The sequence below is a fragment of the Mastomys coucha genome, unplaced genomic scaffold (genome assembly GCF_008632895.1).
Source record: "Mastomys coucha isolate ucsf_1 unplaced genomic scaffold, UCSF_Mcou_1 pScaffold20, whole genome shotgun sequence".
In the NCBI taxonomy this organism is placed as follows: domain Eukaryota; kingdom Metazoa; phylum Chordata; class Mammalia; order Rodentia; family Muridae; genus Mastomys; species Mastomys coucha.
Window position 1 is genome coordinate 33,785,923 of NW_022196903.1, and position 27,935 is coordinate 33,813,857.

Consider the following 27,935-nt stretch of genomic DNA (forward strand, 5'->3'; position numbering starts at 1 on the left):
GAAAAACTGGAAAAAAAAAAAAAAAGAAAGAAAGAAAGAAAATGTCTGCTAGCAGGTTGTGGTGCGTGCCTCTAATCCCAGCACTTGGGAGGCAGAGGCAGGTAGATCTCTGTAAGTTCGAGACCAGCCTGGTCTACAGAGTGAGTTCCAGAACACCCAGGACTACACAGAGAAGCCCTGTCTCAAAAAAAGAAGAGAGAAAAAGAAAAGAAAAGAGAAGGAAGGAAGGAAGAAAGGAAGGAAAATATCCTATAGGCTTGCCTATAGTCTGATTTTATGGATGCAATTTCTCAATTAAGGCTCCCTTCTCTCAGATGACTCTAGCTTGAGTCAAGTTGACATAAAACTAGCCAGTATATGTGTATACCCATATCCATCCATAATAAACATCAACATACTCACAATATGTAACAACACAATATATAACTCACAACAAACTAATGATATATAGTTAATAACATACTGAACTCAACACATTCACACCCAAACATGTCAAGCACAGATACCACTTCCAGTTTTAGAATGACCTGGAGCTGAATAATAAGATACACAGAGAGTAACCCAGTGGGAAAAATGAAACATATATTAAACAAGATCCCATACAAAGAAGGAAGTGTAATTAGTATATTATGAACCTCATCAAGAGCAATACCATATGACTGACAATAATTATACAAACATTATAAAGTAGTTAAATCACAAATTATTTGGGAAAACAGGAGAATGAAAGAGTGAGGGGAAGAGACTAGGAATGGGTTGGAGAATGAAGGCTTCACTACACAGACAGGAGGTCAATTTATAACAACAAATAGGAGAAGCAACTGAGAAGCACTTTAGAATGTTCCTTATGTGTGTTTATATGAGAATGAACAGTCAAGTTAGAAGTTGTTTTAGGATAGTAGAAATTAAAGGTGGGATAGAGAGAGGACTCTATTTTTTAGTAAATGTGTGGTGCCATATAAGCTAAAAAAACTATGTACCTTTGAAAAAGGATGAATTTAAATGTGAAAACAATGTCCCCAAAGGCCTCCAGCATGTGGTGCAGCTGCTGTGTGCCTCCAACAATCTGATTCCCATGCTCTCAGCCAACACCCGACATAGGTCATGAAGAACACGAACACAGTGGCCCTATTTGGGATCTGGTGTGGGTGTGGACTACGTGAAGGAGGCATGAGCAAACATCTTATCTGTTAGCAGCCTCAGTGCCAAGTGAGACAGAAACAGACAGAAAGACAAGGGTCACAGACTGGTGGCTGAAAATGCCAGAGTAGAGGTTTAGAGTAAGACTGAGTGAGGGTTTAGACAGTTTAAGGAGGTCGCCTGCCCTCAGGGAAACGCAGGGGTTCTGGCCTTATGACTCACTGGCCAAAGATGCAAAACCTTCTTGGAAAGTGGAATCTAGAAGGGACCTGGCATTTCTGAGATTCTGACTTGATCTTGACAGTGAGAGGGAGTTTTGGATCCTGCTCCTTGTAAAAAAATGAGATAAATGTAATATCTGACTATAGAACTATACCTCCCATCTCCCCACTATAGAACTACACCTCCCATCTCCCCACTTTTGTGAGCTAACTGGGTTTTGGGACTTGGAAAGGTGGAGGTCACAGACTTTTCTGGAAGTATCAAGGGGTTCCTTTGTAAGGGTTTCTGTAAAGGTTGCTCGTGTGTCCAAAACTGTGCACTTCTGCCATATGCACATTCTTAGGGTGTGCCACAGGCTTGTTTCTCTGTAGGGGACACACACAACATGCTGCTGGGAGAAAGGGGGAAAACTAACGTGTGGAATGCATTTAAAGGGCCCATCTCTAAACCTTCACACAATCCTCAAAGTGTTTTAAATGCTCAGAAGAAGAAAACCATATCAGATTTGGGGATAACATTTAAAGCACATAATAGTATTCAGAAATCTCATGTCTGATAGCCTAGAAATCTACTCACAGAAAAATGAAGGCCTAAATTTCAATATTTAATTATTATCCTAGAAATAACCACTACTTAGTTTGATAAGTTACTGTAATTTTGTCTGTACATAAAGACAGATGACGCCAATTTAACAGGCTAGTGCACTGGGGCAGATTAAATCACAGAAGGAAACAGGTAGCCAACCATTAGCCAGTGCAATACTGGATAGGATACGTTCATTTTTTAAAAATAAGAAATGTGTTTTAGCATTTGACGGCGCACAGGTCTACCATGTCCTTTTATGAGTATGTTCTTTGTTCTGCTCTACTCTATGTAGTTACCTGTTGATTCAATAAATTCCCTAGTGGAGAATACTCAACTTTCTTCTAAGCGTTCCTTTTTTATAAACACTAAACCAATTAAAATCCTATACACATATTTTTTCAGTTGTTCACTTTTTCAATTACAGATTTAGATTAGATCAACTTGAAGGTTTCCAACACTACAGGCGCTTTTCATGTAAGTAGGTGGTGGGACTCTCCACACTATGATTAAAGGACTGAGACAAATTTGGAAATGCTGAGCCTCTTGGTTCTACTCAACTGAACAATGAGGAATGTCTCTGTTAGCTAGCAAGCCATGCTTAGTATTTCTAACAGAGCTGCTCCTGGCTTATTTGGATTCAGTGTGTAAATACAAAAAGAATGCTGGGGGAGTCCTCTAATAAGCTCTGAAAGTATTTGAAAGTATACAGGAAAATCTATAGATCCCGAGCTCACTGGGAGACTTGTCTGGACTTCTGACACTCAGATAAAAGGTGAGCAAATGTCAACCCTGGACTGATCTGCACGCAGTTCTCTTCTTTGATTTATAGTGGCCTGTTTTGAACTCCTCACCACAGAACCATACAGCAGTGGCAACAATAACAACAACATCAACCGTAACAACAAGAACAGAAGTTAAAAAGACAAGCCCGAGGGGCTGGAGAGATGGCTCAGTGGTTAAGAGCACCGACTGCTCTTCCAGAGGTCCTGAGTTCAAATCCCAGCAACCACATGGTGGCTCACAACCATCCATAGTGTGATCCGATGCCCTCTTCTGGTGTGTCTGAAGACAGCTACAGTGTACTCATATACATAAAAAAAAAAAAAAAAGACAAGCCTGTTTTAAAGACAGGTTCTGATACCCTTTCAACAAGACACACACAACTTTGTGTGTCACCAGTTGCTGGTGTTGCTGCCACTTGAGCAGAGCCACTTTAGATATAAGAATAGGAAGCCGGGCGTGGTGGCGCACGCCTTTAATCCCAGCACTTGGGAGGCAGAGGCAGGTGGATTTCTGAGTTCGAGGCCAGCCTGGTCTACAGGGTGAGTTCCAGGACAGCCAGGGCTATACAGAGAAACCCTGTCTCGAAAAACCAAAAAAAAAAAAAAAAAGGGAGATACATGTCCCACCATCTTAGACAACTTCCGTATCATCTCTCTCCTGTCAGGCGCCAAGGATGGCTTCACCTGTAAGTGTCAACTTAACTGTTAATATAGTTTCCCAACAGATTGTCCCTAAGTGTTATCAATCAGATAAGGATTCCCTAAGAAAGAGAAATCATGCCGTTTCGCATTTCTGAACACAGATGAAAGAACTACTAATCATAGTAGTAGCAAACTGAGCTCAAAAGCATATCATCATATCAAGTACAAAGTGATCAAATAAAGTTTCTCATAAATATAAGGATAATTTAACATTACAAAATCTATTAACAGATTAGGGAATGAAGTCAACATGGTTTTTCAAATAGATGAGAAAGTATATTTGATATATAGAATATTTAAAAATTAAAACACGGCAAACTGTCTCTATTAACTACTTAGAGGAAATAAAATGTGTAGTAGGAAATAACTTCAACAAGTTCCTTTAGAAAGTAAACTACACAGTAGTAAAAGATCCCTGATTTTCTCTTATTAAACATCATTTGGACTGCCCTACTCAGCCCAGGATATATAAGCAATAGAAAAAAGTACAAGGAATGAAGATTAAGAAACAAAACTATTATTTGGAACTACAAAGACTTGTCTACATAGCAAATTCAAAAGGATACACAAAAACAGAAGGCTAGCTACATAACAATCCTAATAGACCCAAATCAACTATATTCCTATAGACTAAAAGCAAATAAATGAGTACAAGTATAATTAATAAAATCAATATAACAAAATGTAAAGCATTTATTATTTATTTTTATGTATATGGGTATTTTGCCTACATTCATTTTTGTGCAATATGTATATGGCAGTGCCCATAGAAACCAGAAGAGGGAGTCATTGGATCCCCTAGAATGGGAGTTGTGAACAACCCTGTGGGTGCTGGGAATTGACCCTGGGGCCTCTAAAAGAGCAGTGCTCTTAAGTACAGAGCCATCTTTCTAGCTCCACAAGTTCGCCTGCCCACCTGTCCACCTCCTTTCCTTTTTTCTTTCTTTTCCTTTCTCTTCTTTCTCTCTCTTTTCCTCTTTTTTCTTTCTTTTTCTTTTTCTGGATAAATTATGGTAAAATGCATATGGAAAAGGAAAGAGACCAGAATACCTAAGGAAATTTCGAAGAATTATGAAAGAACACTCCCTACCAGATACCAGGACACAGCTAGTGAAGATTGGATATTAGAGAGGCCAACGGACTACAAGAGCCAAGGACAGACCCATGGACAGACCCATGCAATTTGACGTCCTATAAATTAAAATGAGGAAAACCACTTTTATAAACAAACTATTCTGAGAACAATTTAGGGAACTCTTTTGGGAAAGTCCCTCACTTAAACACAAAGCTGACACTAACAGGTCAGGCCATCTTGATGCCTGCAAGCAGAAAGATGGCATGGACGTGGTCTAAGATGGTAGGAATACGGACATCTGTGTTACATGTCTAGACTATGTCTTAGCTCTGATGGTTCTGACATCTAGTTATTGTTTTTGTTTTAAGACAGGTCTTACTGTTGGGTGCAGGATGGCCTAGACTCACTATACAGCCTAGCTTGGTCTTGAACTCACAATTCTCCTGCCTCAGCCAGCTGTGTATGGCATGGCAGATGTGTGCCACAACACCTGGCTACTATATGGCTCTGAGCAAGCCCCTATGTTGGTCAGGTAGTAACAAGTATATGACAAAAATGTGAGGATTAAACAAATTAACTGTAAAGTGTCTAGTATAAAGAAAATACATTTGTCATTGGATCAAGTGCCTTTAAGGATTGGTTTCTGGTATTGCACCAGTACTGTTAGTATAAATTGTAATATTTTATACATTCTCACTTTTTATCTTTGTGATCTTATTCTATAGTCAGAACATCTATATGGATGAAAGAGGAAGGTTCCAGCTCATAGCTTCTGAATGTCTGGTTTTTCCAACTCTACAAATGAGGGCATAATCCCCAGGGCTCTTTGGCAATAAGAACCACTTCTATTTTACAAGAAAGAAATTTGAGGCAAAGAGATGTTAACTGACTTGCCTTAGGTCACTGAGAATTGCTAGCAGATTTAGGATTAAAACCTAGGTTTCCTAGATGAATTTGCTTTACAAAGGAACAATAATAATTTCCCTAGACTCCGAGACTATCTAAATTTCTTCTTGGAATTGTCATTAGCCACTTAGGGAGGTAATTCACTTGGGGATCATTTAGAACATTACTGACATATTCCAATGTCCTGACAAATTCCACCTGCTCATCACCAGGGAGTCAGAAGAGATATATGTCTTTTGGGTTGGCATTAACACGGATGATGGAATATGAGCAACACAGAAGAGAATTACCTGAGCAAGCAGACCTGGCTGGATCTGAAGAGGCTGAGCTCCTGGAGCCTGAGTGACGATGGGAACAGCATTTTCCATCCGCACTGAGTAGCCAGCATGCTTGGAGGGAGAGGCCTGCAGGCCTGTTCAGGAGGGAGGTAAATGACAGAAACACTGAGACCCTTCCAGGCAGCTCAGCTAGCTCTACAGACCAGCCATGGGGTGTTTGCCTTTTAGTTTCTAACAAGTTAAAAGTAGCCCCCTACTCCCCACAAATACCCCCCAAATATTAAAGCACATGTGGCTAAAACCAAGACAGTTAAAATGTCAAATTACAAGAGGAAAACAACGGTTGCTGCCCATGGAGATAACTGAGTGTCACTGCAAAGGATGCTGGGGACATCATCCCTGGAGGACTGCCTCTGTAGTGTATGGCTGGTATCTGAGCATATATGACCTTGAGCTTTCTGTGTAAAGTGTGACAAGGTACACAGTCATTGATAGCTGCTTCAGGTCCACAGGAAAAGAGCTCTGGGATCATGGCCAAAGGGGAGGCGGCTCCAGGAGGCACCATTTAGACAAATTTATATTCTCAACATGAAGTGGGCCTATGCTGGCTATCAGAGACTGGCAATTTTCTATAGATAAGGTACAGAGAGCATTTCCTGTGAGGAAAGCTGGAGCTGACATCAGCATAACAATGGACTAGACAATGCGCCTCTTTACAGGCAGCTGGCTGGAGCCACAGTTCTGGCAGGTGCTGAGAACAACAACAAATGGACTTGGTACTAGAGCATAAGTCGCATTGTTTCTAGGTTGGTGGCAATAGGACACCAGCGTCCAGATTCAGCGATAGCAGCCTTCTTAGGAAGGGAAGGAAGAGGGCTTTCTTCCCTGACAGAGAGCACTCTGGGAAGCAGCAGGGGTTAGAGCCCTAAAGATGATCCTGCAAGAATCAGGTCAGCCTTACCTTGGAAGCCAGGGGGACACACGATGAGAGCTTGCTGGAAGGGGTCAGGTCGGGCACAAATTTGGGCTGTTCCCGTCTGCAGGGGCATGCTCCGCTGGGCCACCGCGGCCATGGATGCCGCTGAGGGCTGGTAGAGTGTAGATTGGTAGTTTAGTATGGAGACTTCGGGATTGGCTAAGGAAAGAGTGGCACTGGAGGAGGTGGGAGCCTAAAGGAATGACGGGGATTAAACAAAAATAAACAAAAATAAAAAATGAGGGAGGTGGTATGTTGGGAGACACGAATCTAAATCAAACAAATGAATTTAAAGGAGAGTAAACAAACCAAGAGCAAAAAGAGCAAAAAGAAGGGTAGGAATCCAGCTGAACCCTCATGTTTGTGGGACCCACACCCGTCACTACTGAGAAGTTAGCTTAGTCTAAGAAACCATCTGGTTGAGGGGCTGGAATGTAGCTCAGAAGAGTGTCTGCCTAGCATGCATGGTACCCTGGGTTCAATGCCCAGCACTACATAAAAACAGATATGGTGGCATAACCTGTAACCTCAACACTCAAGAGGCTGAGGCTGGAAGATCAGAAGTTTAAGGTTATCTTTGGCTATATACTGAGTTTGAGGCTCAGTAGGGCTATAAACAACAACAACAGAACAAAATTGTTTAATGAAAGTCCCTTTTCATCCTAGCTGGGCAGTTTGGGTTGAGAGCCTTTGTATTCCTTGGATTCTACAGTGGCATGTGATGATGGAGAGGGCAGGAGAAGCTAAGCCCCACCTTCCTTCTCCATGTCTTAGCTTGGCTCCTCCAACTTGAGGGGGTTTCAGATGCACTTGTACTGTGCAGCCAGCCCACAAACCCTGCTCAGCCCCCTCTCCTCTTGGGTGAAGTAGTCTATGCTTGATAGCATAAATCCTCGAAGAGGCTCCTCAGGCCTGGGTCCTATATAAACAGATCTTAGCATGGAAGCCTATGTGCCAGAAGGGAAGCCCAGGCTTCCAGAGTCCTGCAAGGAGCCTCTTGCTCAGACTAAGGGCAGTGCTGTGTGCAGGTACCCTTAGCCCACTGTAGGACTTGCTACTATAAAAGCAGTAAATGGCAAACATCAGGATCTATCTTTTGAAACTGAACTTCTAATGGAAACAAAGCTGTAGAAGGAAAGCGAATTCTTTGTTGGGACTTCATTTGTTTCTCTCCTTAGCCTTCTTCACGCTGAGCTTTAAGTAAAGAGAGGCAGAAGTTAGCAATGGCTTCAGACTGAAGCTGTCTAGAAGGAGTTGTATCTCTAGAGGGTATAAGGACTAAGGGTTAAGGAGCAGGTGGGCTCTGAGGAAATGCTCATGTGGCCACACATACTTTAATATTTGGGGGTGTTTGTGGGGAGTAGGGGATTACTTTCAACTTGTTAGAAACTTAAAGGAAAGTGTCCCATGTAAAAGATCATATATGTAAAGAGAATTTCAAGTGGAGTTAACGTCAAATTTCATAAATGTCAAGCCCTTGTTTTCTTTTCCTTTTTTGGTGCTGCAGAAATCAAACAAATCCAGAGCCTTGAATACGCTAGGCAAGTCCACTACTGAGCTATGTATCAGTCCTACATTGCTTTTTATACTTAGATTTTGTGCTGGATGTTTGGCCCAAGACAATACATTTATTTGAAAAGTATTACAAATTCCTATGACACACTTTTTTAGATTTCGAGCTGTATATTTTAACTGTGTATGCATTTTCAGCTACCTCCATAGTGCCTCCTGGAATTATGGTGGGGACTTGTATGCACATGTAGGAGCTGGTGTCTGTGTGCTGACAAGATCCATCTCCAGTTTTTCCCACCATTATTCTTCCTGGCAGCTAACTTACCACATTTTCCACTGTCAGACACTATGAGCTCAGGCCCTGAGGGTCTCCTTCTGGAGGCCATGGCACCAATCTCTCCCCATTTGAAAGGGGCTTTCCCATCCTCTGACCAGTCACTGTTCCCCATGCCTCTCTGCCTTCCAATATCCCTAGAACTATGGGCTGTTTTCAGTTGTTCTGTGGTGCCCAGGACCTGTAAGCCCTTAGCCAGTGATTCCCTGCTCTCTACTTCTCTTTCTTGGGCACAGGATAATTTTTTCACTTTTAATTTTTAAAAAACATGTATGGGTGTTTTGCCTGCATGTTTGTCTGTGTACCATGTATGTGCCCAGTGCTCACAGAAGCTACAAAAGGGCACTGAATTTCCTGGAACTGGAATTACAGGTGGTTATTACTGTGGGGAATTCGAAGATCTCACTTGAAGTTTAATAATAACAAAGACACGGAGACATCTATAGAATTTAAATCTGCTGGCCTGTTTGTTGGGGCAGTCTCTCAGTTAGCCTCTCACTTAAACCAACTTCTCTGCATTGTGTCTCTCTCCATGTGGCTCCCTCTGTCTTGCCTCCCCGCCTTGCTCCCTTCTTCCTTCTTCCTTCTGCCTCCTGTGTCGGTCCTTCTGCCTGGTCAGTCTGCCCCCACTCTGCCGGCTCTTTATTCTGCGGAAGGCCACACTCTTTACTCCTCCAGTCTGAATCAAGCAGCAGCAGAACAATACCCAGTCCATTTTCTGGGTTGCCTTTTAGCATTGAGGGCTGTGTGACCTTCCCCACAGCAGCTTGCCTTTCTTTTTTAGGCAGGTGAGGAAGAGACAAACATTTACATATCCTGCTAGGCTGTGCTGACCTGGTAACTGACAATTGAGAACACAGGGACACACTTTTTCATAGCTAGTAAATACAGTATTTGTGGATCACTCCAACAGGTTATGAGCCACAACATGGGTTTAGGAATTGAACCCAGGTCCTTTGGAAGAGCAGCCAGTGCTCTTAACCACTAAGCCATCTCTCCAGCCTTGAATGATTCCCTCTTAAAGACCACTTTGTGCATTAATATCCTGCTTTGCATGTAAGCACCTGCTCAAAAATCCCAGTAATGGCCTCCTGAATGCAGTGTATGCATCTGACCCAGTACCTTTTGCTTTCTATAGACCCTTAGGTACCTTCCTTAATAAATGAATATATCTATCTTTCTCTTCAAGACTGATTAGTCTAGTTGTTTTCCTAGCCTACTGTGAATATAGGCTATTCATCTCCTAGGAATCCTTTGGCCCACAGAGTTATCTCTGGGCCAGCCTCAGCACCAGGGTTCTAAAGCAGAACCTTCTTGAAAGTAGAGACGAGCTCTTTCTGTGTTCTTATACAGTAACCTGTGACTGTGTGGCTCAACGCCTACCGCAGTGTGCTGAGCAGTATAGTCAGCCTCCTTGGGGGAAGGACTGCTTGGAGAGGACTTGTGGTCCTCTGCTTGTTTGCCTTACCTGACCCTTATGTGTGTAGCCTGAATCCGGATCTGTTTTTAGCTTATGTACTGTTTCTCCAGGAGTGGAACTCATGTCATGATATGAGCACCAGTCCCCAGAGTGACCAGTTTCCCTCAGTTTCTGATCCTGCTTAGGGATCAGTTGATGAAAGTACATATGATGGCGTGGGTGATTTTTACCCTGTGCTCTGTGGTTCTGAGAGCTGTTTTGGATAACAAAGAGAAATCAGAAGAAAAAATAAGTTCACTGGTAACTTATATTACAAAGATAGGCCCAAGTGGTTCTTAGATGCAGTTGTAATAAGCATTTCAATTGTTGACATCTGTAAGAACAGGATGTAAGCCTGACCTATAAATCCAGTTAAAATTCTTGGTAGAAGGATATACCCCTAAAAGAAGACACCTTGGAAATGTTAGTAAAGAGGCTGACCTTAAGGATTAAACCAAGAACATGCAGGAAGGACTCCCTACTCAATGTTACTAATAGTTTTTAAAGTACATGGAAATTATGATGTATTGGCCCAGTTTCCTTGAGACATAAACAATTACAGATTAGTGAGTACTTGGAAAAGTGCTAGTCTACTGGATATATGTTAAGAGCAACAAAGAACTAATTCTGTGTCCTTCTACTAACATAAATCCATAGGTGAATTTTTATTGATTCTCAACATCCAATTTTAGAGCGAGCAGAAAAACTCCAAGGATCTTAACAGAGCAAACACAGCAATGGGTTACTAATGTACAAAGGAAGTTTTGCTGGACTTAGAGAGCAGATGCCCTCTAGGAGGTCCCTCCTGAGGATCTCCACGGGATTCGGATTCGTCTGTGAACCAGTGTCTATGCCTCAAGGGTCCAAACGATTTCATATGTACTAACAAAGCCTTTGTGAAGAGGATTAACTGTTTTATCTCAATTTATTCCTCTAAAATGCCAGCGACAATACCTATTCTACACGGATGCTGGGAGGACTAAATGATGCTCTCAATGCTTAGGCCTATAGCATACTAAGTTAACAGCCTTTTCTACTCTAGTCCAACCTAGCCAACCTTGCAAGTCTCAGTGTCATAGAGAAGGGAGGTGCCCTTATTTGGGGACCTGCCCTTGTGATTTTCAGTTTTGGTGATATTCTTTAGGATGGATGTGCTGGCTATCATACCACAGGAAACATAGAGGTGGGCTGTCCTGATGTGGACAGGGACCCTATAGACCTCCAGTCTGAAGGCTATGAAGAATCTATAGAAAGGCTGGGGGGTAGATGGAGTCACCTGACCTAACACGTGACCTGAGGAGTACCCTTCTCTGTGTGCTGTCTTACATAGTTTGGTACTGGAAGGGACAGATAGATGCAGGTGGGAACAAAGAATTTGAGGTTAGAGTGTTAGGATTAAGAGTCTCCTAAGAACTGATGGGAAAACAAGCCTCAAGGTAATGAAGAAAGCATCAGTGGCTGCTTTGAGAAGCTCTAGATATAAAGGCCTTAACCTGAGGGCTAGCTAAAGGGCTGGTAAGGAAAATCTTTGACTTTAAGCACTAAGGGAACAGTGTCAGCTTTTCACGCTACAGATAGAGTCAGGAACATTGATGGCCTCCAGGGGGCAGCAGATTCCAGATGGCACTCAGCCCAAGCAGAGAGAGTTAGCAACTGGAATTCAAGCTAAGAGGGAACAGCCCAGGAAAGTCTGGTGAATAAGAGCAGTTGCTGAAAGGCAGGGGCCAGTGACTCCAGTCAACAAAAAGTGGACAGCCAAGTACGGTATTCACATAGTTCAGTATTCTCTGCTCTTATGCAGAGGTGTGAACAACACAAAGGACACTTGTCATTACAGATTGGTATTAGGACTGAAAAGTCTGGGAACGCCTCTTTGGGGGGGCTCATAAATTGGAAGACGGGAGTAACAGTTCAAGCTCTCAGAGTCTAGAGGTGGGTGAATGAGGCTGTGGAGATTCTTCATTCACTACCTGTTTTCTGAGTATTATCTGCATTTCAAACATCGTTCTATATTGTTGAGCCTGCCAATCTGCAGAAGATTGGAAATCCACATGAAGGAAACCTCAGCTTCCTGTATCCTTCAGGAAAAGCTGCTAGGGCTCTGGTGAGACTAGGACTCCATGAGCTGGCTTTTCTATGACTTAGAGAATGAGCAGGCTTTTCCTCTCCTGAATACAGACCACATGGACAAAGGGTACAGGGAGGAACTCCTGCTTGCTCTGGTTCTACAGTTTTTTAGCAGGCTCTTTTTTTTCCCACATCTGCTCAGAGGAAAATGGGAAGAGGCACCATCTCAAGAAATAGTCCCAGTAGTCAAAACAGAGACCTGCCACCTTGGCTTCTTAAAAAAATGGCTGAGGAAGCAAGTACTTTAGCTTACAGACCCCAAAGGACAACACAGGGAAAACTGTTGAGGTTTGGTAGGGGATAGCTGAGTCCTGATGGTCAGCCCTGCCCACCTTTCCTTGGTGCCTGCCACTCACCTGGTTGTGGACAGTGGTCAGCTGGTTGTTAAAGGTCATGGTCAAGTTGGTAGATGTGCTGGGGGCCACGTGTGTGATGAAAGGTGTTTTGCTCTGGTTCACTGTGTCATACATATTCACCCGGCGCTTGCAAATCTCCATGTTCTGGAAACAAGACTTGACACTATACATGTAAAAGGTGGAGGCAGAGACACATGGACAAGAAAGGGGGTGAGGTGGGAGGAGAGAAAAGAGAGAAAAGAGAGAATGGTTAATCCAGTAAGCAGAACAATCACTGAATATCTACATTAACTTCAAATATCCTAGCTTTCTCCAAGTATGCTAACTCTCAGCACTGTGTGAACAAATTTCTCATTGTCTTGTCCTTTCTCCTGCCCTGGATGGACAGACTCCCATATCACAGACCTGCTTCACTGCATCTTCCTCCCATTACCTTTTCTCACTGCTCATTCTCTGTGTAGCTTGACTAACAAGATAAACTCTCCAACCAAGGACATTAGGAGCTGCTACAACCTACTTCTGCCTTTCTCAGGACCAACTTGTCTACCCTCTCCCCATTCTAGCAACCCATGGGCTACTAGCACCATCTAGACGCCAGCCAAATCTCCCATCCAGGGTCATGAACTTAGGCTGATTTGTCTCACTGGAACCTGTCACACAATGAAAACAATGATAATGGTTACTAATTTTAACTGGGAGCAGTGATAGGTGTTTTTGATCTCCTATTCAGTCTTGCACCATTCACAAGACAGAATTAAGATCACTGTTCCAATTTTACAAGGAAAGCCAAAGGTTTAAGACAGATAATGTGCCAGACAGATAATCACTAATTAGCAATTCACCTCCCCCACCTTTCTTTCCTACACATTCCTAACTTCCTTAATCCTTACTTTTGTCCTAATTCTTGTCTAGTTCCATGATGTAGAATTCTCTCCCTGATTTTCTTCCTGAATCAAAACTAATCCCTAATTACAAAGGCATTAAAGGAGTACAGGTCCAAGCATGAAGGCCTTTAACGGCCTCTGCCATTCCAGCTCCTGACCAGCCACTGTGTTCTACTCACTTCATATGCTGCTCCTCACATGCTTCTGCCTCTTCTGTTTCTATGTTCACTTTTCCTCAAATGCTAACATCAAGATAAAGTCTCAATTAATGTATGATTTAAAAATGTCTGTTGCAACTAACTGAATATAACAAGATAACAGTTTTCTACTACTGTATACTACAGGTGTGCTCTATTTTGGACTAACTGGATGTTTGTAGGCTATCCCAGAATATTATTTCCATGAAAAATACATCCCAAATTTCAGAAATTGAATATAGTCATGACCTAAAGAAATCTACTTCTTTCTAAGTTAATGACTATGTACACTGGCCACTTGATACACAATGCACAGAAAATAAGCTGATAGTCCTAGAGAGAAGAGAAAACACTTTCATTGGTAAACAACAGCATGCCTGCAGGTTCTGGTGAGTACCAAGTGTACTGCTGCATGCGTTCACATTGATCTGAAGATGATAAAATGATGCTGCACGCATTCTTTTTTGGAATGCATTTAGAGCATTCAATGATTTTATAATGGTTCAATGTATAGTTTTCAGGCTCTAGAGTTTTCTTACTATAATGGGCTAAAGTTTAACTGTTAGGATAAGACAAACACTTTTACTTTGGGTTAGTTTATAAAACAACTGGCTTTTACAAATATGTACACTAAAATCTTGGTGTAGAAATGAGTGATTTTGCTTTCACCTGCAAAACCTTATGTTAGAGCAGCTTAAGACCAGGCTCATGGGTAGGGTCCACAGCAGGTTGGGTAGGCCTGAAGGCTTGTTTCCATTCTAGAATTCTTCACAGTCTCTGGGAACCTACAAAGATTCCACCTGCTCTCAGGTAGGCCTAGGGGCAACCTGCCTTTCCTTAGAGCTGACCTTCTAATTCTAAACTGCCACTGCTCTTCCATGAATATACTAAACAAAAAACAGAGCCCTGCTCATCTAAGCTCCCAGGTTTTGGGTGACTATTTCACTGACAGGGCAGAAGGCCAATAGGAGCTCTCTGAAGCATCTGCCTCCCTGATTGCCCACCTTACTGTTTCCCTGTCATCTTTCTTTATTCCTAAAGTTAGAAAGGCTGGCTTTGTAGGGATTTGCCTTTCTTCTTGTGGGACAGAATGACACCTTCTTAACTGCCTCCTGTTGAGAAACAGCATAGGTGTTATAATTTGAGTTTGGAAGGGCTGAGTGCAGGATCCTCTTTGCACTGGATCTTGACTGTTTCAAATGTGCCCTGAATTAAAGAGACACTATCTGGTTTTGTCATGCAAGTTGACTTACTTCACTAATGGCTATGAAAAAGAACTGAATTAAAAGACATACTTTTTGGTGGTTGTGGCCCACTTGTTAGGCTGGGAGAGGTTGGGTCCAGCCTGGAAATTCAGTCAAATCTAATTTTGGTCATAACATTGCTGACCATGGTCTACAACAGTCCGTATCCCAGGTCCTAAAGAACTTTTCCTGAGCATGCTACTTTCCCTGCAGAAATGCAAGGATGTCAATATATTCTTTCACATTCTCATGCATCATAGTTAAAGTTAACCCATTTCCCATGCACAAAAGACCTTTTCTCTTCCTCTCACTCACCGAGGCCTTTGCCACCAGGTTTGTCTTCCTCTCCAGGCTATTTTCTGAGTACCATGAATACATCAGTAGCCATCCTGAAAACCTGTCAAAACCTACATTTCCTATCTCAGGACCTTGTTCTCATCCTCACCATTCCTTCCTTAGGCTGCCAGACCTGGAGCTATTTCTTAAGTCAAGCTTAAGTGTCCTGTTTCCCTGGTCCCATTCTCCACCGCATTTGACTATAACTATTATCATAACTATCTTTAGAGATGAGCAGAGGGCACTCATTGGGATCTATTGAATTTTCTTTCCCTTAGGTGAACCTTCAAGAGCTTCCATTTGGGATTTTAATTGCTGTATCACCAGCATCATCAACTTTCTCATCCATTTGTCATTTTCTTGTAGCAACTTGGCAACAGTTCAACCTAGAAAAACTCAACTGTTTTCTCTATCCTTCACTTACACCATCAATTTATGCTCGGACTCAAATGTTCAAAGCTCTTCCTACTTCCTTCCCTCTCCCTAAGCCTTCCAAGTGCTAGGACTACAAATGTATTCCCACACACCTACCTTTCTCCTATATTTCTCTGGTTAGTTTGCTATCATGTTTTGCTCCAGTTACCAGGACCAACACATACTCTCTCTCCCTCTGCCTCTTTTTCTCCCTACTCCCTCCCATATCTCTTTTCTTATTTCTCTTTGTTTCTTTCTTAACATTCTTTTTTGCATATATTTGTGTGTGGGAGCATATGCTTGTTTGTGGATGTGTCATTGTGCATGTAGAGGTCAAAGGTTGACATAGTATCTTTTCTTTCATTCTTAAAAAGATTTATTATGTATATGTGTTTGTATCTGCATGAATTTACATGCATCATGTGTGTGCAGGTGTGAGAAGGCCACAGGGCCCTTGGATCCTCTGGAGCCGGAGTTGCAGATGGCTATGAGCTGCCTGATGTGGATCCTGGGAGCTGAACCCAGGTCCTCTGCAAGAGCAGCAAGTGCTCTTAATTGTTGAGTCATCTCTCCAGACCCCAAGTTTTTCCTTGCTCTAACTTAAAATTTATTATGTGTGTTTTGCTATGTGTTTTTCTGTGCACTGCATATTTGCCTGGTGTCCAAGCAGTAGAGGGCACTGGGTTCCCTGGACAGCTGTGAGCTACCATGTGGGTGTAGGGACTAGAACCCAGGTCCTCTGGAAAAGCAGAGCTACCACGGAGCCATCTCTGCAGCTTTCCTGAGTGCCTTTCCTGATTATCCTTCAAGTAGTCTAGCTAGCCAGCTTGCCACTGGGCTCCTCTATCTTCACCTCTTGAACTCTGGGATTATAGGCAGATCACCTGACATTTACAGGACGCTGGAGATTCTATCAGGAGGCCTCACATCTGTGTGACAAATGCTTTATCCACTGAGCCATCTCTCCAGCCACAGTTATCATGTTCTACAGTTGTAAAGCCCCCTTGTTCTCAACAGATGATGTCATCATCTACTTCTGAGACAGAAGCTGTCTGACAGAAACACCTTCAACTTTCCTCTGCAATCCTGTGCACCTGCTGACAACCACATCTCTTCCACCATGTCATCTTTTAGTGACAGGGCCCACCTCTCCACTCAGCTGTAAACACAAACTCAACAGAAACTGCTCACAATTATCTTTTTTCCTTGAACCTCTCATTTGCTACCAGATTCTTCCCATTAGTATTTGCTTAAATTTCTTCACTCTTCAAAAATTTCCTTTAGTCCAATGGTTGGTTCTCAACTTTCCTAATGCTGTGACCCTTTAATACAGTTCCTCATGTTGTAGTGGCCCCCCACCATAAAACTATTTTCATTGCTACTTCATAACTGTAATTTTGCTATTGTTATGAATCAGGATATAAATATCTGATATATAAGATGGTCTTAGGTGACCCCTGGGAAAGGGTCATTTGAGCCCCAAAGGGGTCCCCAGTGAAGCTGAGAATGGCTGCTCTGATCTCTTGACACTCTCCATTTCTTCCTTCCTTTTCACAGCCTCACTTCTTGTAAGTCTATTTCTCTGCTTTCACTTTATCTTTGAACTTGCCCAACAAGTTTCTGCTTGGAAATGGCTGTCACTAAGTAACCAAACTGCAAGATCTCAAACACTTTTTTCTAGATGACTGATATGACAAAAGGTTAGATCTGTATTCAACACAAGTCAAACCAGCCATTCACCTTCTTCTAAGTCCTTTAACTAGCTGCATTGTGCTTCTGATAAAAGACAAAATCCTTTCTGAGCATGGCTTGCTCTAGCTTACTTCTGTGGCCTTGGCATGTCACCCCCGTTCCTAGGTCTTGTATTCAGTCATGCTGGAGAGTTCACACAGGCAGTGCCCTGACTTCTTACACCTATCTTTCCCCTCACCCTTCAGAGATTACGTTCTTGGGTCCTCTGGCCTGCTGAGCAAGCTCCTTGTACATGGACTCATCATACTGCATTCCTTTCTTGGTAATTTCCATTCCATTGTCTTCTCTCTCTCTCCCTGAAGACCATAGCTTAGCTAGCAAGTACACAGTCTACTTTGTTCCTCATTGTACCCCAGTGCCTGGTACAGCCCACAGTATGCCAAAGCAATGAAGTAAACTAGACAGTTAACTCTGGGACAGTTTTGGGACCAACCTTTTGCACTGACGCTAGATTGCTTTAGAGTAATGTTGTTCTGCCCACTTCCCTTTGTGCGTTGATAGTCAAGTTCATCTGGCCCCAAGGCCCCCCATGTTCCATCATTTCCTTCTTTTTGGTACAAATTGTAGTCTTAGGCCCACTCTAGCCCCTCCAGTTTTCTAAGTGCTTTGTTGGAATGGAGATCCTGACTTTGCTTATGTGCTGTATCTACAGCTTCTTTCAGCTATAACTGAGAACTGAGAAGCAGCACAGAAGCCAGAGGGCTACAAAGCCTCAGGTATTTACTGTGTGGGGCTTTCAGTGTCGTCTTTGCGACAAAGCATAAGTAGGACACTTACTGAGTACTATGGGGAAAATCGAGCAGGTGTGTCATGCTGACAAAGGGGTGGTTCAGGGTTTCAATGGGAGTGATCCTCTTATCAGCATCTATGGTCAGCATCTTCTTTAACAGGTCAATGAACTCCCGTCGGTCTGCCTTCTCTACTAACATGTCACTCCCTTCCAAATCTGTTGTCATGTTCACCTGGAAGCAAGCAGGGACAGGCGAGTAAGAGCCATAGTATATCCTCTGATCTCAAGCCCCACATGCCAGGAGCCAGAGGGTAGACTGCCCCCATGGTCCAATGTGCTGCCACTGTCCACAGGTGATAGCTTCTTATACTGTAGGAACAAAATGGCTGCGGGAGTCAGGCACCAGGTAGGGGTCGGGGCAGAAAGAGGTCACCATGGTTGACACCTGTAAATACATTCCAGTGACAAGGCACAAAGCTGTTCCTTAACTGGCCAAGGTGAAATGCAGTTTTCATCACACCTTATTAAAAATAGCCACAGGATGAAGGGTTCTGGAGGCCGATTGCATAACAGTGTGCATGCACTTAATTCTCCTCAACTTTACATTTAAAAAAAGGCTAAGATGAGACACTTTATGCCATATGTGTTTTACCACAAGCAAACAACAACAAAGAAACACACACACACACACACACACACACACACACACACACACACACCCTGAAAACTCTAAGATAAAGAGGTAGAAAAAGATGGGGAAAAGTGTGTTCAACCTCTGGAGGGAAAAAGAGCCTGGGTTCCCTCTTCCTTCATCTTTATGACATCATCTTTCCCTTGGTCCCTGATTGGGACCAGAATATTTTGGTCTTTGTGTTCCCTACAGTTGCCTCTGGCCAGAAAAGGGAGTGCAGCTGAACACAGGACTTTTCTCCCAAAAGGCATGTCTCTACTAGCATGGCCTCTGAAAAGCTTGCTTTCGATGCCTTTTTTTTCCCCAAGAGAGGCTCTGGAAAGCAATTTCAGTTTTCACAGACCATCTAAGCTACTAATCAACAGACAAGTGTACTTTACTCAGAACCAGGAGTTCTAGTTACACTCATCTGTGCTAAGAGCTGCGCTAAGTATTTATTGGGCTATAGCTTTATTTCTCAGTGTTTAAAAGGTATAGTCATTCTGGGTTGCTCAGAGTTTGGACTAGTCTCTCACTAAAAATACCTGAAGATCTAGAATTATCTCTGATAGAAAGGTAAGGAAGGCCTGTAGTCTCTGCCAGTGAGCTGATAGTGACTAAGGATAATGGTTTGAATTGGGCTTTCCTAAAAGCTAAATCCAAGTCCTAATCTGTGGAAGCTATGGATGTGACCTTGTTTAGAAATAGGGCCTTTGTAGATATAATCATGTTAAGATGAGGCCATATTGGATTAGGATGGCCCTGAACACAATAATCAGTGCTTTTATAGAAGAGATCTGACAGTGGGACTGGAGATGACACAGGGATAGCAGCCATGTGGAGGGTAAAGTTGGGATTAGAACGATGCAAGCAAGAAACTCTGAGGCTGCCAGAGCCATGGAAAGCCAAACACATGGATGCTGTCCACTAGGGCCTTCAAAGGACTGTGGCCCTAAGACACTGACACCAGATGTTTTTAGCCTCCAGAACTATGAGGGAATACATGTGTGCTGTCTTAAGCCCTCCAGTTCACCCTACCTTGTTATGTAGGCCCTAGGAAATGGACACACTGAACCATGGGCATCAACTCTAATACACCAATGGGCTAGAGGTCTTAGCTCAGGAGCCAGTACCTGTCCAGCACACACAAGGCCCTAGGAACAGCTGAACATGAGGTTCCTGGTAAAACATCAAAGTAGCTACCCTCTACCACCAACCTGGTTCTCTCTCTTCTACCTGAAGACTTGTTACTGGACCTTGACAACTCTCCTGATTACTCAATGTCAGGGGCTCTATTTGTAGCCTAAGAGCCTGCTTAGCTTCCAAATCCCAATGCTTTGATAGTACATGTTATATTTAAACTGTATTAGGTTTCAGGCCCTTTTAGCACCAGTAAGGTTGGCTACTATTTTACAAACAAGAAGCAATACAATGGAGCTATTTTTTCTAAAGCATTGGTTTCTGAGACAAAAGGGTTTCTTACTAAGCCTGTCATTTGATTTTTCATAAACAAAGCTAATGAGCACAGTTAAGTATATCACTGGTTTTTATTTTTTATTTTCATTTTATGTTTTTAAAGACAGGTGTCTCTACATATCTTTAGCTGTCCTAAAATTCACTATGTAGACTAGGCCAGCCTCAAACTCAAGAGATTCCACTTGCTTCTGTGTCCCAGAGTAGTGGGATTAAAGGGCCTGCACTACATATTCACTCACACAGCTTACCTGGGCCATATCATCCAAACAGTTAAAAATGTACTTTCTTGCTTCTTTTGACTTAATCCCCGTCTCTGCTTCATGGTCATCTGGTGTCTATTGGAAAAAGCAAAACCTGGTCGGTCAGATGGCACCTCTTCAGTCACTGAATCTTGAGCTCCTGAGCTCCTGCTTCAACCCAAGGTCTTTTCTCACTTTGTAGAGGAGGAGACTTCAGCTTCTCTGAATGTGTGTGTGCTGTACAAGAGCCCCTTGCTCTGTCCATCTACACTATCTTAACTTCCTTTCTCCACAGACACCCACTCATGCCCACGCTGATACAGTTACCCAAGACTCTAAAGAGACCATAAGACCACACACTTCCTACTCTGCAGCTTTCCAGAGCTGAAGGTGAGACTCTACTCAGGAAGACCAAAGCCTTCTGTGACATACTTTAAAATTTTATTTTACTTAGCAATCCCTTACACCCACAGCTCCTATGCTGTTTCAAGGCACATTAACTCACTAAATGCTCTTCATAACCACGGGTATCAGGATGACTGCTCTCCTCTTTTACTACATGGAAATACAAAAATATAAAGTTCTGGGGGCTTATCAACATTGCCAGCTTACAAGCGGCAGCTGTTTCCAGAGCTTGTATTACATGCTGCTCTTTCAAAGACATTTATCAGCTATTGGCTAGGAAACTACTTTTTCTACTTGCCATGGGGTTTGACTCATGAATGGATCTAAGGCAATTCTGGATGAAGACCAGCACGCTTTAAGCAGTTCAACCCCTAGGAACAGCTGAACATGAGGTTCCTGGTAAAACACCAAAGTAGCTACCCTCTACCACCAACCTGGTTCTCTCTCTTCTACCTGAAGACTTGTTACTGGACCTTGACAACTCTCCTGATTACTCAATGTCAGGGGCTCTATTTGTAGCCTAAGAGCCTGCTTAACCTTCCAAATCCCAATGCTTTGATAGTACATATTATATTTAAACTGTATTAGGATTTGGTTGGGGTCCTGTCAAAACCAAACCAAATCAAACTAAACCAAACCTAGTAAAATCCTCCTACTGCAAAATATGAACATACGAAATACTTAAGTCTTTATTACTAGCTCCCTCCAAGAAAAAGTATGTTAATTTTAACTATAAGACACAGTTAAAGGAAAAGCAAACTATGTTTCCATTTAGGTGAAGTCACCGAGAGCTCATGGTACCCAGCAGGGTACTACATGGTCCTGGATGAAGATCTGCTCTCTTCCCAGTGGCTTGTGCCATTTGCATGGCTTAGGCTACTTTCCCTGCCTTGGAAAATCCCTCTGTACCCTACAGGGCCCAGCACAAATGTTGCTCCCTGCCCTTGGCCCTGGCCTGGCTATTTTTGGCTCATTTGGGTCACTCTAGTTCCCATGTTCTTTCCTCGTAGGTAGCCCAGTTCTTTCCTCGTAGGTAGCCTAGTCCTTTCCTTGTAGGTAGCCTAGTCCTTTCCTCGTAGGTAGCCTAGTTCTTTCCTTGTAGGTAGCCTAGAGCTCCGGGCACTAGTCCTGTTTCTCCATGGACAGTGAGCTCCTTAAAGGCAGAGTGTGGCTGCTTCATTTGCCTAGCACGAATTGGTCATGAAGGATCAGGAGATTAAGTCCCCAAAATTCAGCAGTCTTCCCATGGGACACAGCCTCTCACACAGCAGTGAGTCAAGGAAACAGGTGTTTTCAAACATTCAGTTCTGTACTACAACACCTTGTATTCACAACTCTATCCGACATCTCCATTTTGCTGGCCAGATCAAAGTCATCAATTTGTAAATACCAAAAGCTCATTTTTGTCTTTCCTTCTTTCACTATTAGGCATCAGTGTGGAAGGGAGGGAGTGCTTTTCCTACCTTTAGCCTCCACAAAGGATACGGTGAGTCTGTGTCACGGTTGAAAAACCTAGTTGTCTTTGTCCCTGCACTTAATAAATATTCAGCTGGTAAACCCTGTGTTTGTGAAATATACCGAATCTGCAAGAAAAGATGAGAAAGAGGTCAGGGCTCTTCCTGTCACGGTACATATGGTATACTGATGGCTCTAGTGGCTTTGAGAAAAATGGTATTAATTTTAGAGGAAAAAGAAGTAAAAAGAAAGAAGAAACAGAAAGAGAAGGAAAGGGAGAGGGAAAGAGGGAGAGAGAAAGAAAAGCAGAGAGGAAAAGAGAGTAAGAGAGGGAGAGAGGAAGAGAGAGAGCCAGGAGAGGGTTAGTAAGTTAGCCCATAAGGACATCATAAGGCAGGTTCTAAGTAAAATGATAATTTAAGGTTTTCTGGATAGAGAGTGAAGTCACATGGTGAATTCCTGTGTCACCCAGACCTACCTGATCATACTCAGAAGCACCTGGGTATAATGGCCAGCCCAGGAACAGCTCAGCAATGACACAACCCAGGGACCACATGTCAATTGCCTCACAGAATGGCAAACCAAGGATGATCTCAGGGGCCCTGGAGGGGAAGAATGGAAAGAACCATCAGTGATCTGGAAACACAGTAGCTATTTCTATATGAATTCTGGGGTACCATGACTCCCTGTGTGGGGTCTGTGGTCTTTGAGAGAGACTCTCTATTCTTTGCAGAGATTCTCCATTCTTTCTCATTCATTGCAGAGACTCTCCTCTCCATTCTTTGGCTTTGTCATCTAGTTAGAAGAGGATGTAGCTAGCTTGCAAATGCAGAGTAAGGATTGGTGGGTGGCAGTACAACAGACCTACAGTGAAGCACGTCTGTGGGCATCACCACCATCACACTCTGGCTACATGAGGTCATGACCTGATAACCATACCACAAACAGTAAGAAGTTAGCTTTTGTTGCTGAACATCTGGAATTCTTTATAAAGATTGCCTAATATTTAAGAAGGAATTCTAAAACAGTCTACTTTCAAGAATATGTAAAAATAGCTGCTCTCACTTAAAATAAGGCAATTAAGTCCAATATCCACTCATCCTAATGATCTCTGTCCTAGGCATTTGTATAACAATTCTTCAAGGAAACACTATTACTTTTCCCACCAGTGTCTAAAAGGTTGAGCTCTATAAAAGTTCTTTAATATTACAACTATAGAATCCCATTCATGAACAGATCATCTTGAGAGTCAACCAGAATTCTATTATAGACAGTCCACTCCTGGTTGTACCAGCTAATGTCTCTGTAAATGACAGACAAGGCCACATAGAACTTTCAAAGACATTTTAAAGAGAAAGTACACATGTATTTTGTAAAACACCAGACCACAAAGTCTTTAAGTTTTATTCATGTGCATGTGTGTATATCTGTGTGAAGGAATGTCACAAATGTGGGACAAGAGGGCACTAGGTCCCCTGGAACTGAAGTTAGAGGCAATACTAAATCAAGGGACAAACGATTGCAAACATGCGTTATATAACACAAACACGAGAAGGTATGCAGCACAGCACACACCATACCTCAGCAGTTACCACTTTGGAAAAACAAAGCAGAATGCAAGGACAAAGCTAACACAGAAGCAAACCTCAAGCACACGTCTCTCCTTAACCCTTCTCTCTAAGTGTTACCAAGGATATCTGCTTCCTCCATACCCCACTTCTCAGAGCAATGGCATCCTAAAAGTTTCTGCCTCTTCCCTGCATCCCAGCTTCTTAACCTTTGCTCAGATGCCTACACTCATGTGCCATACTAGAAAGATCAAGATGGCCTTTGCATTGTCATATGTTTTTGTTCAGCATCTCAGTTCTGTGTCTTGAGAGCTGCCTTTCTTCTATACAACTGTCCAGTGCTCCTGCTTTGCTATTCTTGGCTTCTTAGGTGCCACTTTCCCATATCCAAATTTCTTGCCTGTCCATACCCTTTGCTAGAGCATCTTCCTTCTTTGTTCAAATGTTCCATCTTCTTTTCTTTCTATTCTTTCCCTACATGAATATCATGGTTGTGTGTTTATCCTGAATAACATACTGGGTTGGGGGATATAGCTCACAGGTAGTGTACTTGCTTAGTATGCACAAGGTCCTGAGCTCAATCTCCAGTATTATGCTGGAATCTTAATTATTTAGAAATAAGCTTGTTGTAGGTTTAATTAGTTAAAATGAAGCTGTATCATAGAAGGTGGGTTCTAATCCAGTATGACAGATGTCCTAGGGATGGGAAAATTTGGGCTCAGACACTGACAAGATAGCCACATGATGACAGAGGTGGAGACTGCATTTATGTGCCACAAGCCAAAGAGCACCTACAGCCACAAAAAACTAGAGAAGGCAGGGAAATAACCCCTCTTCCATCCTCAAAGCCCAGCTAACATCTCGACTTTGGTCCTTGGGGCTCCTGAATATCAACAGTGTAGCTGCTGTTTCAAGCAGTGCATTTTGTGGTCCTTGTTTGCAGCTTTAGGAAACTTGGCACAGCAATCATTCCAAGCTTCACAGGTTTAGAGTCTACATCTAAACCTCGGTCTCATCTCGGAACTGTCTTTTTCAGTTCTAGCCTCACGTCTAACAGCCTGGAACCTCGCAGGCTCTGTCCCACAGTCACATTAAGTTCCCAGGTTGGAAATTGGGAAAAGATCTTTACTAATCCTAAATCTGATAGAGGGCTAATATCCAATGTATACAAAGAACTCAAGAAGTTAGACTCCAGAGAACCAAACAACCCTATTAAAAAATGGGGTACAGAGCTAAACAAAGAATTCTCAACTGATGAATACCGAATGGCTGAGAAGCACCTAAAGAAATGTCCAATATCCTTAGTCATCAGGGAAATGCAAATCAAAACAACCCTGAGATTCCACCTCACACCAGTCAGATTGGCTAGGATAAAAAACTCAGGTGACAGCAGATGCTGAAGAGGTTGTGGAGAAAGAGGAACACTCTTTCATTGCTGGTGGGATTGCAAGCTGGTACAACCACTCTGGAAATCAGTTTGGTGGTTCCTCCGGAAATTGGACATAAATTCTACCAGAAGACCCAGCTATACCACTCCTGGGCATATACCCAGAAGATGTTCCAACTTGTAATAAGGGCACATGTTCTACCATGTTCATAGCAGCCTTATTTATAATAGCCAGAAACTGGAAACAACCCAGATATCCCTCAACAGAAGAATGGATACAGAAATTGTGGCACATCTACATAATGGAGTATTACCCAGCTATTAAAAACAATGAATTTATAAAATTCCTAGGGAAATGGATGGATCTGGAGAATATCATCCTGAGTGAGGTAACCCAATCACAAAAGAACACACATGGTATGCACTCTCTGATAAGTGGTTATTAGCCCAGAAGTTCAGAATACTCGAAGTACAATCCACAAACCACAAGAAACTAAAGAAGAAGGAAGATCAAAGTGCGGATACTTCATTCCTTCTTAAAAGGGGGAACAAAATACGCATGGAAGGAGTTGCAGAGTCTAACTATGGAGCAGAGACTGAAGGAAGGGCACTCCAGCCTGATATAGCTGTCTCCTGAGAGGCTCTGACAGTACCTGACTAATACAGAAGTAGAGGCTCACAGACATCCACTGAACTGAGTACAGGATCCCCAATGAAGGAGTTAAAGAAAGGACTGAAGGAGCTGAAGGGTTTGCAGCCCCTTAGGACGAACAACAATATGAACTAACTAGTACCCTCAGAGCTCCCAGGGACTAAACCACCACCAACCAAGGAGTACACATGGTAGGACTGATGGCTCTGGCAGCATGTGTGTAGTAGAGGATGGCTGAGTCGGTCATCAACGGGAGGAGAGGTCCTTGGCCCTGTGAAGGTTCTGTGCCCCATTGTAGGGGAATGCCAGGGCCAGTAAGTGGGAGAGGGCGGAGTGTCGAGCAGGGGGAGGGGGGAGGGAACAGAGGTTTGTTCTTGTTGTTGTTTTGGGTTTTTTTTTTTGGAGGGGAAACTGGGAAAGGAGAAATCATATGACATGTAAATAAAGAAAATATCTAATTAAAAAAATTCCCAGGTTGGGAGGGAACCCATCTCTACCTTTCCCTCATCTTCCTCACTCTACTAGATGAACCCAATACTCCCACCCCTACCCTGATGCTTTGCAAGAGATCTAAGACTGATCCCTTTAACACCTCCCCCACCCAGACCATCTCTGTGCCCAGATACAAAGTCTACCTCAAATCAGTCCCTCTTCTCCCTCTTCCCTGGCATAACTCTGGCCTCAGCACCTCCTCACCTGGAGCTTCTTGTTTCCTCTTCCCTCAACAACCTTCCAATCAGCGTGTTTCAAAGCCCTCAGTGGCACTCACTGTACTCTCTTCCATGGCCCAGGGATCCCCTTCTCCCAAGTTAGGACCCAGTTTGCCTTTCCACTGTCATTTCAAATCACTTCTCTACTGCAACAGGCTCTGGTGCCAGCAGTGTCTTTTCAACTTCCAGAATACCTTAAGCACCTTCTGGACCAGTAGGCTTCAGGTACTGGAGTTGCTTTTGCCTCTGTGCTTGCCCCATGGCTCGCAAACAGCTTCCTCCTTATCCTTCACAGCTCTGCCTAATTGTCACCACCACAGACAGACTTCCCCCCATACCAGTGAGCTGCCATCTCCAGCACCATAAATGGTACCTTATAGCACTCTCCCAATAACATCCTTACTGTCTCCCTTTCTCTACCAAGTCCATGAGGGCAGCACAGTGCCTGGTATTTAGCGGCCACTTGGTCAATACATACGTGTTGATAGAATACACCATATTCAATGTAAGGAATTGTGAGAACATGAGTCAGGGTGGGATTTCTGTGCAGTACAGACAAAGGAGAGGGAAGGGGTAAGTCTTCACAAGGAACTAGGTCTGGGCACTGCTATAGGAGGACTCAGCTAGGGATACATAGGCACCGAGGCCCAAAGGGGCCTGTGCACACCAGCCCATGCTCATTTGCATAGACACCTGAGCAAGGGAGATGGGAGGAGAGCCTGTGTGTCTATCTGCAGATGGTTTACCAAAGACTTACAGCAAGAAAGGTGAAGTGTGGAAACCTGAAATTGGTGTTGAGGTCTTTCATGGCTATGATTTCAAAGATTTGGTCCAAACCTTTTTTTAAATTTTGGAGTGGGGTGTCATTTTACCTCTAAAGTAGATCACTAAACTGTTACCATTAAGCAGTTCCATGCTCAGCCTTTATTGGTACTAGGTAAATCAAGTATTCCTCAATTCATGCTTCTATTACTAACTCAGCTCTTGCTTTTGGTTTCAGCCTTTCCTCTCATGTCTCAAAGGTAAGTTCCTTTTCTCTGCGCATATGAAACCTATTTTTGAATTATTTTTTTCCCTTCCTACCCCTTCCAGTCTTCCTTACCGAAACATATGCTGCTTACTGTGCGTCTGCTATCTACACAAGTAGATCAAGATGCAAATATGAATGGCAGACTGGTGCAAGAGATATTAACTAAGTACCTGCTGCCCCCAAAGAACCATCCTAAAGAAATCTCTCTGATTATTTAGAACACCATAAACCCTTCGAACATGCATGAAGTGTCAAATAACTACACCTAAGAGAGAGAAACGATTTCTTATATCCTAACATGACACTAAAAGTTCTTTTTTTGTTTTTCTTCC

At 42.9% G+C, this 27,935-nt stretch overlaps 1 protein-coding gene across 4 annotated transcripts in view; it reads right to left on the reverse strand.

Annotated features, from left to right (window-relative positions):
- Window positions 1-27,935, reverse strand: part of Hipk2 (homeodomain interacting protein kinase 2) — a 183,492-nt gene that overhangs the window by 31,766 nt on the left and 123,791 nt on the right. For 2 of the 4 annotated variants that reach the window (XM_031381606.1, XM_031381605.1), the window contains exons 3-9: window positions 22,735-22,858; window positions 22,265-22,384; window positions 20,406-20,492; window positions 18,059-18,243; window positions 12,455-12,617; window positions 6,652-6,778; window positions 5,703-5,824 (exon numbers count right to left, since the gene is read on the reverse strand). In XM_031381606.1, the coding sequence (XP_031237466.1) occupies window positions 5,703-5,824; window positions 6,652-6,778; window positions 12,455-12,617; window positions 18,059-18,243; window positions 20,406-20,492; window positions 22,265-22,384; window positions 22,735-22,858 (928 nt within the window). Of the gene's footprint in view, window positions 1-5,702; window positions 5,825-6,651; window positions 6,860-12,454; window positions 12,618-18,058; window positions 18,244-20,405; window positions 20,493-22,264; window positions 22,385-22,734; window positions 22,859-27,935 lie in introns of all 4 variants that reach the window. The other 2 variants (XM_031381603.1, XM_031381604.1) reach the window with 1 other exon arrangement.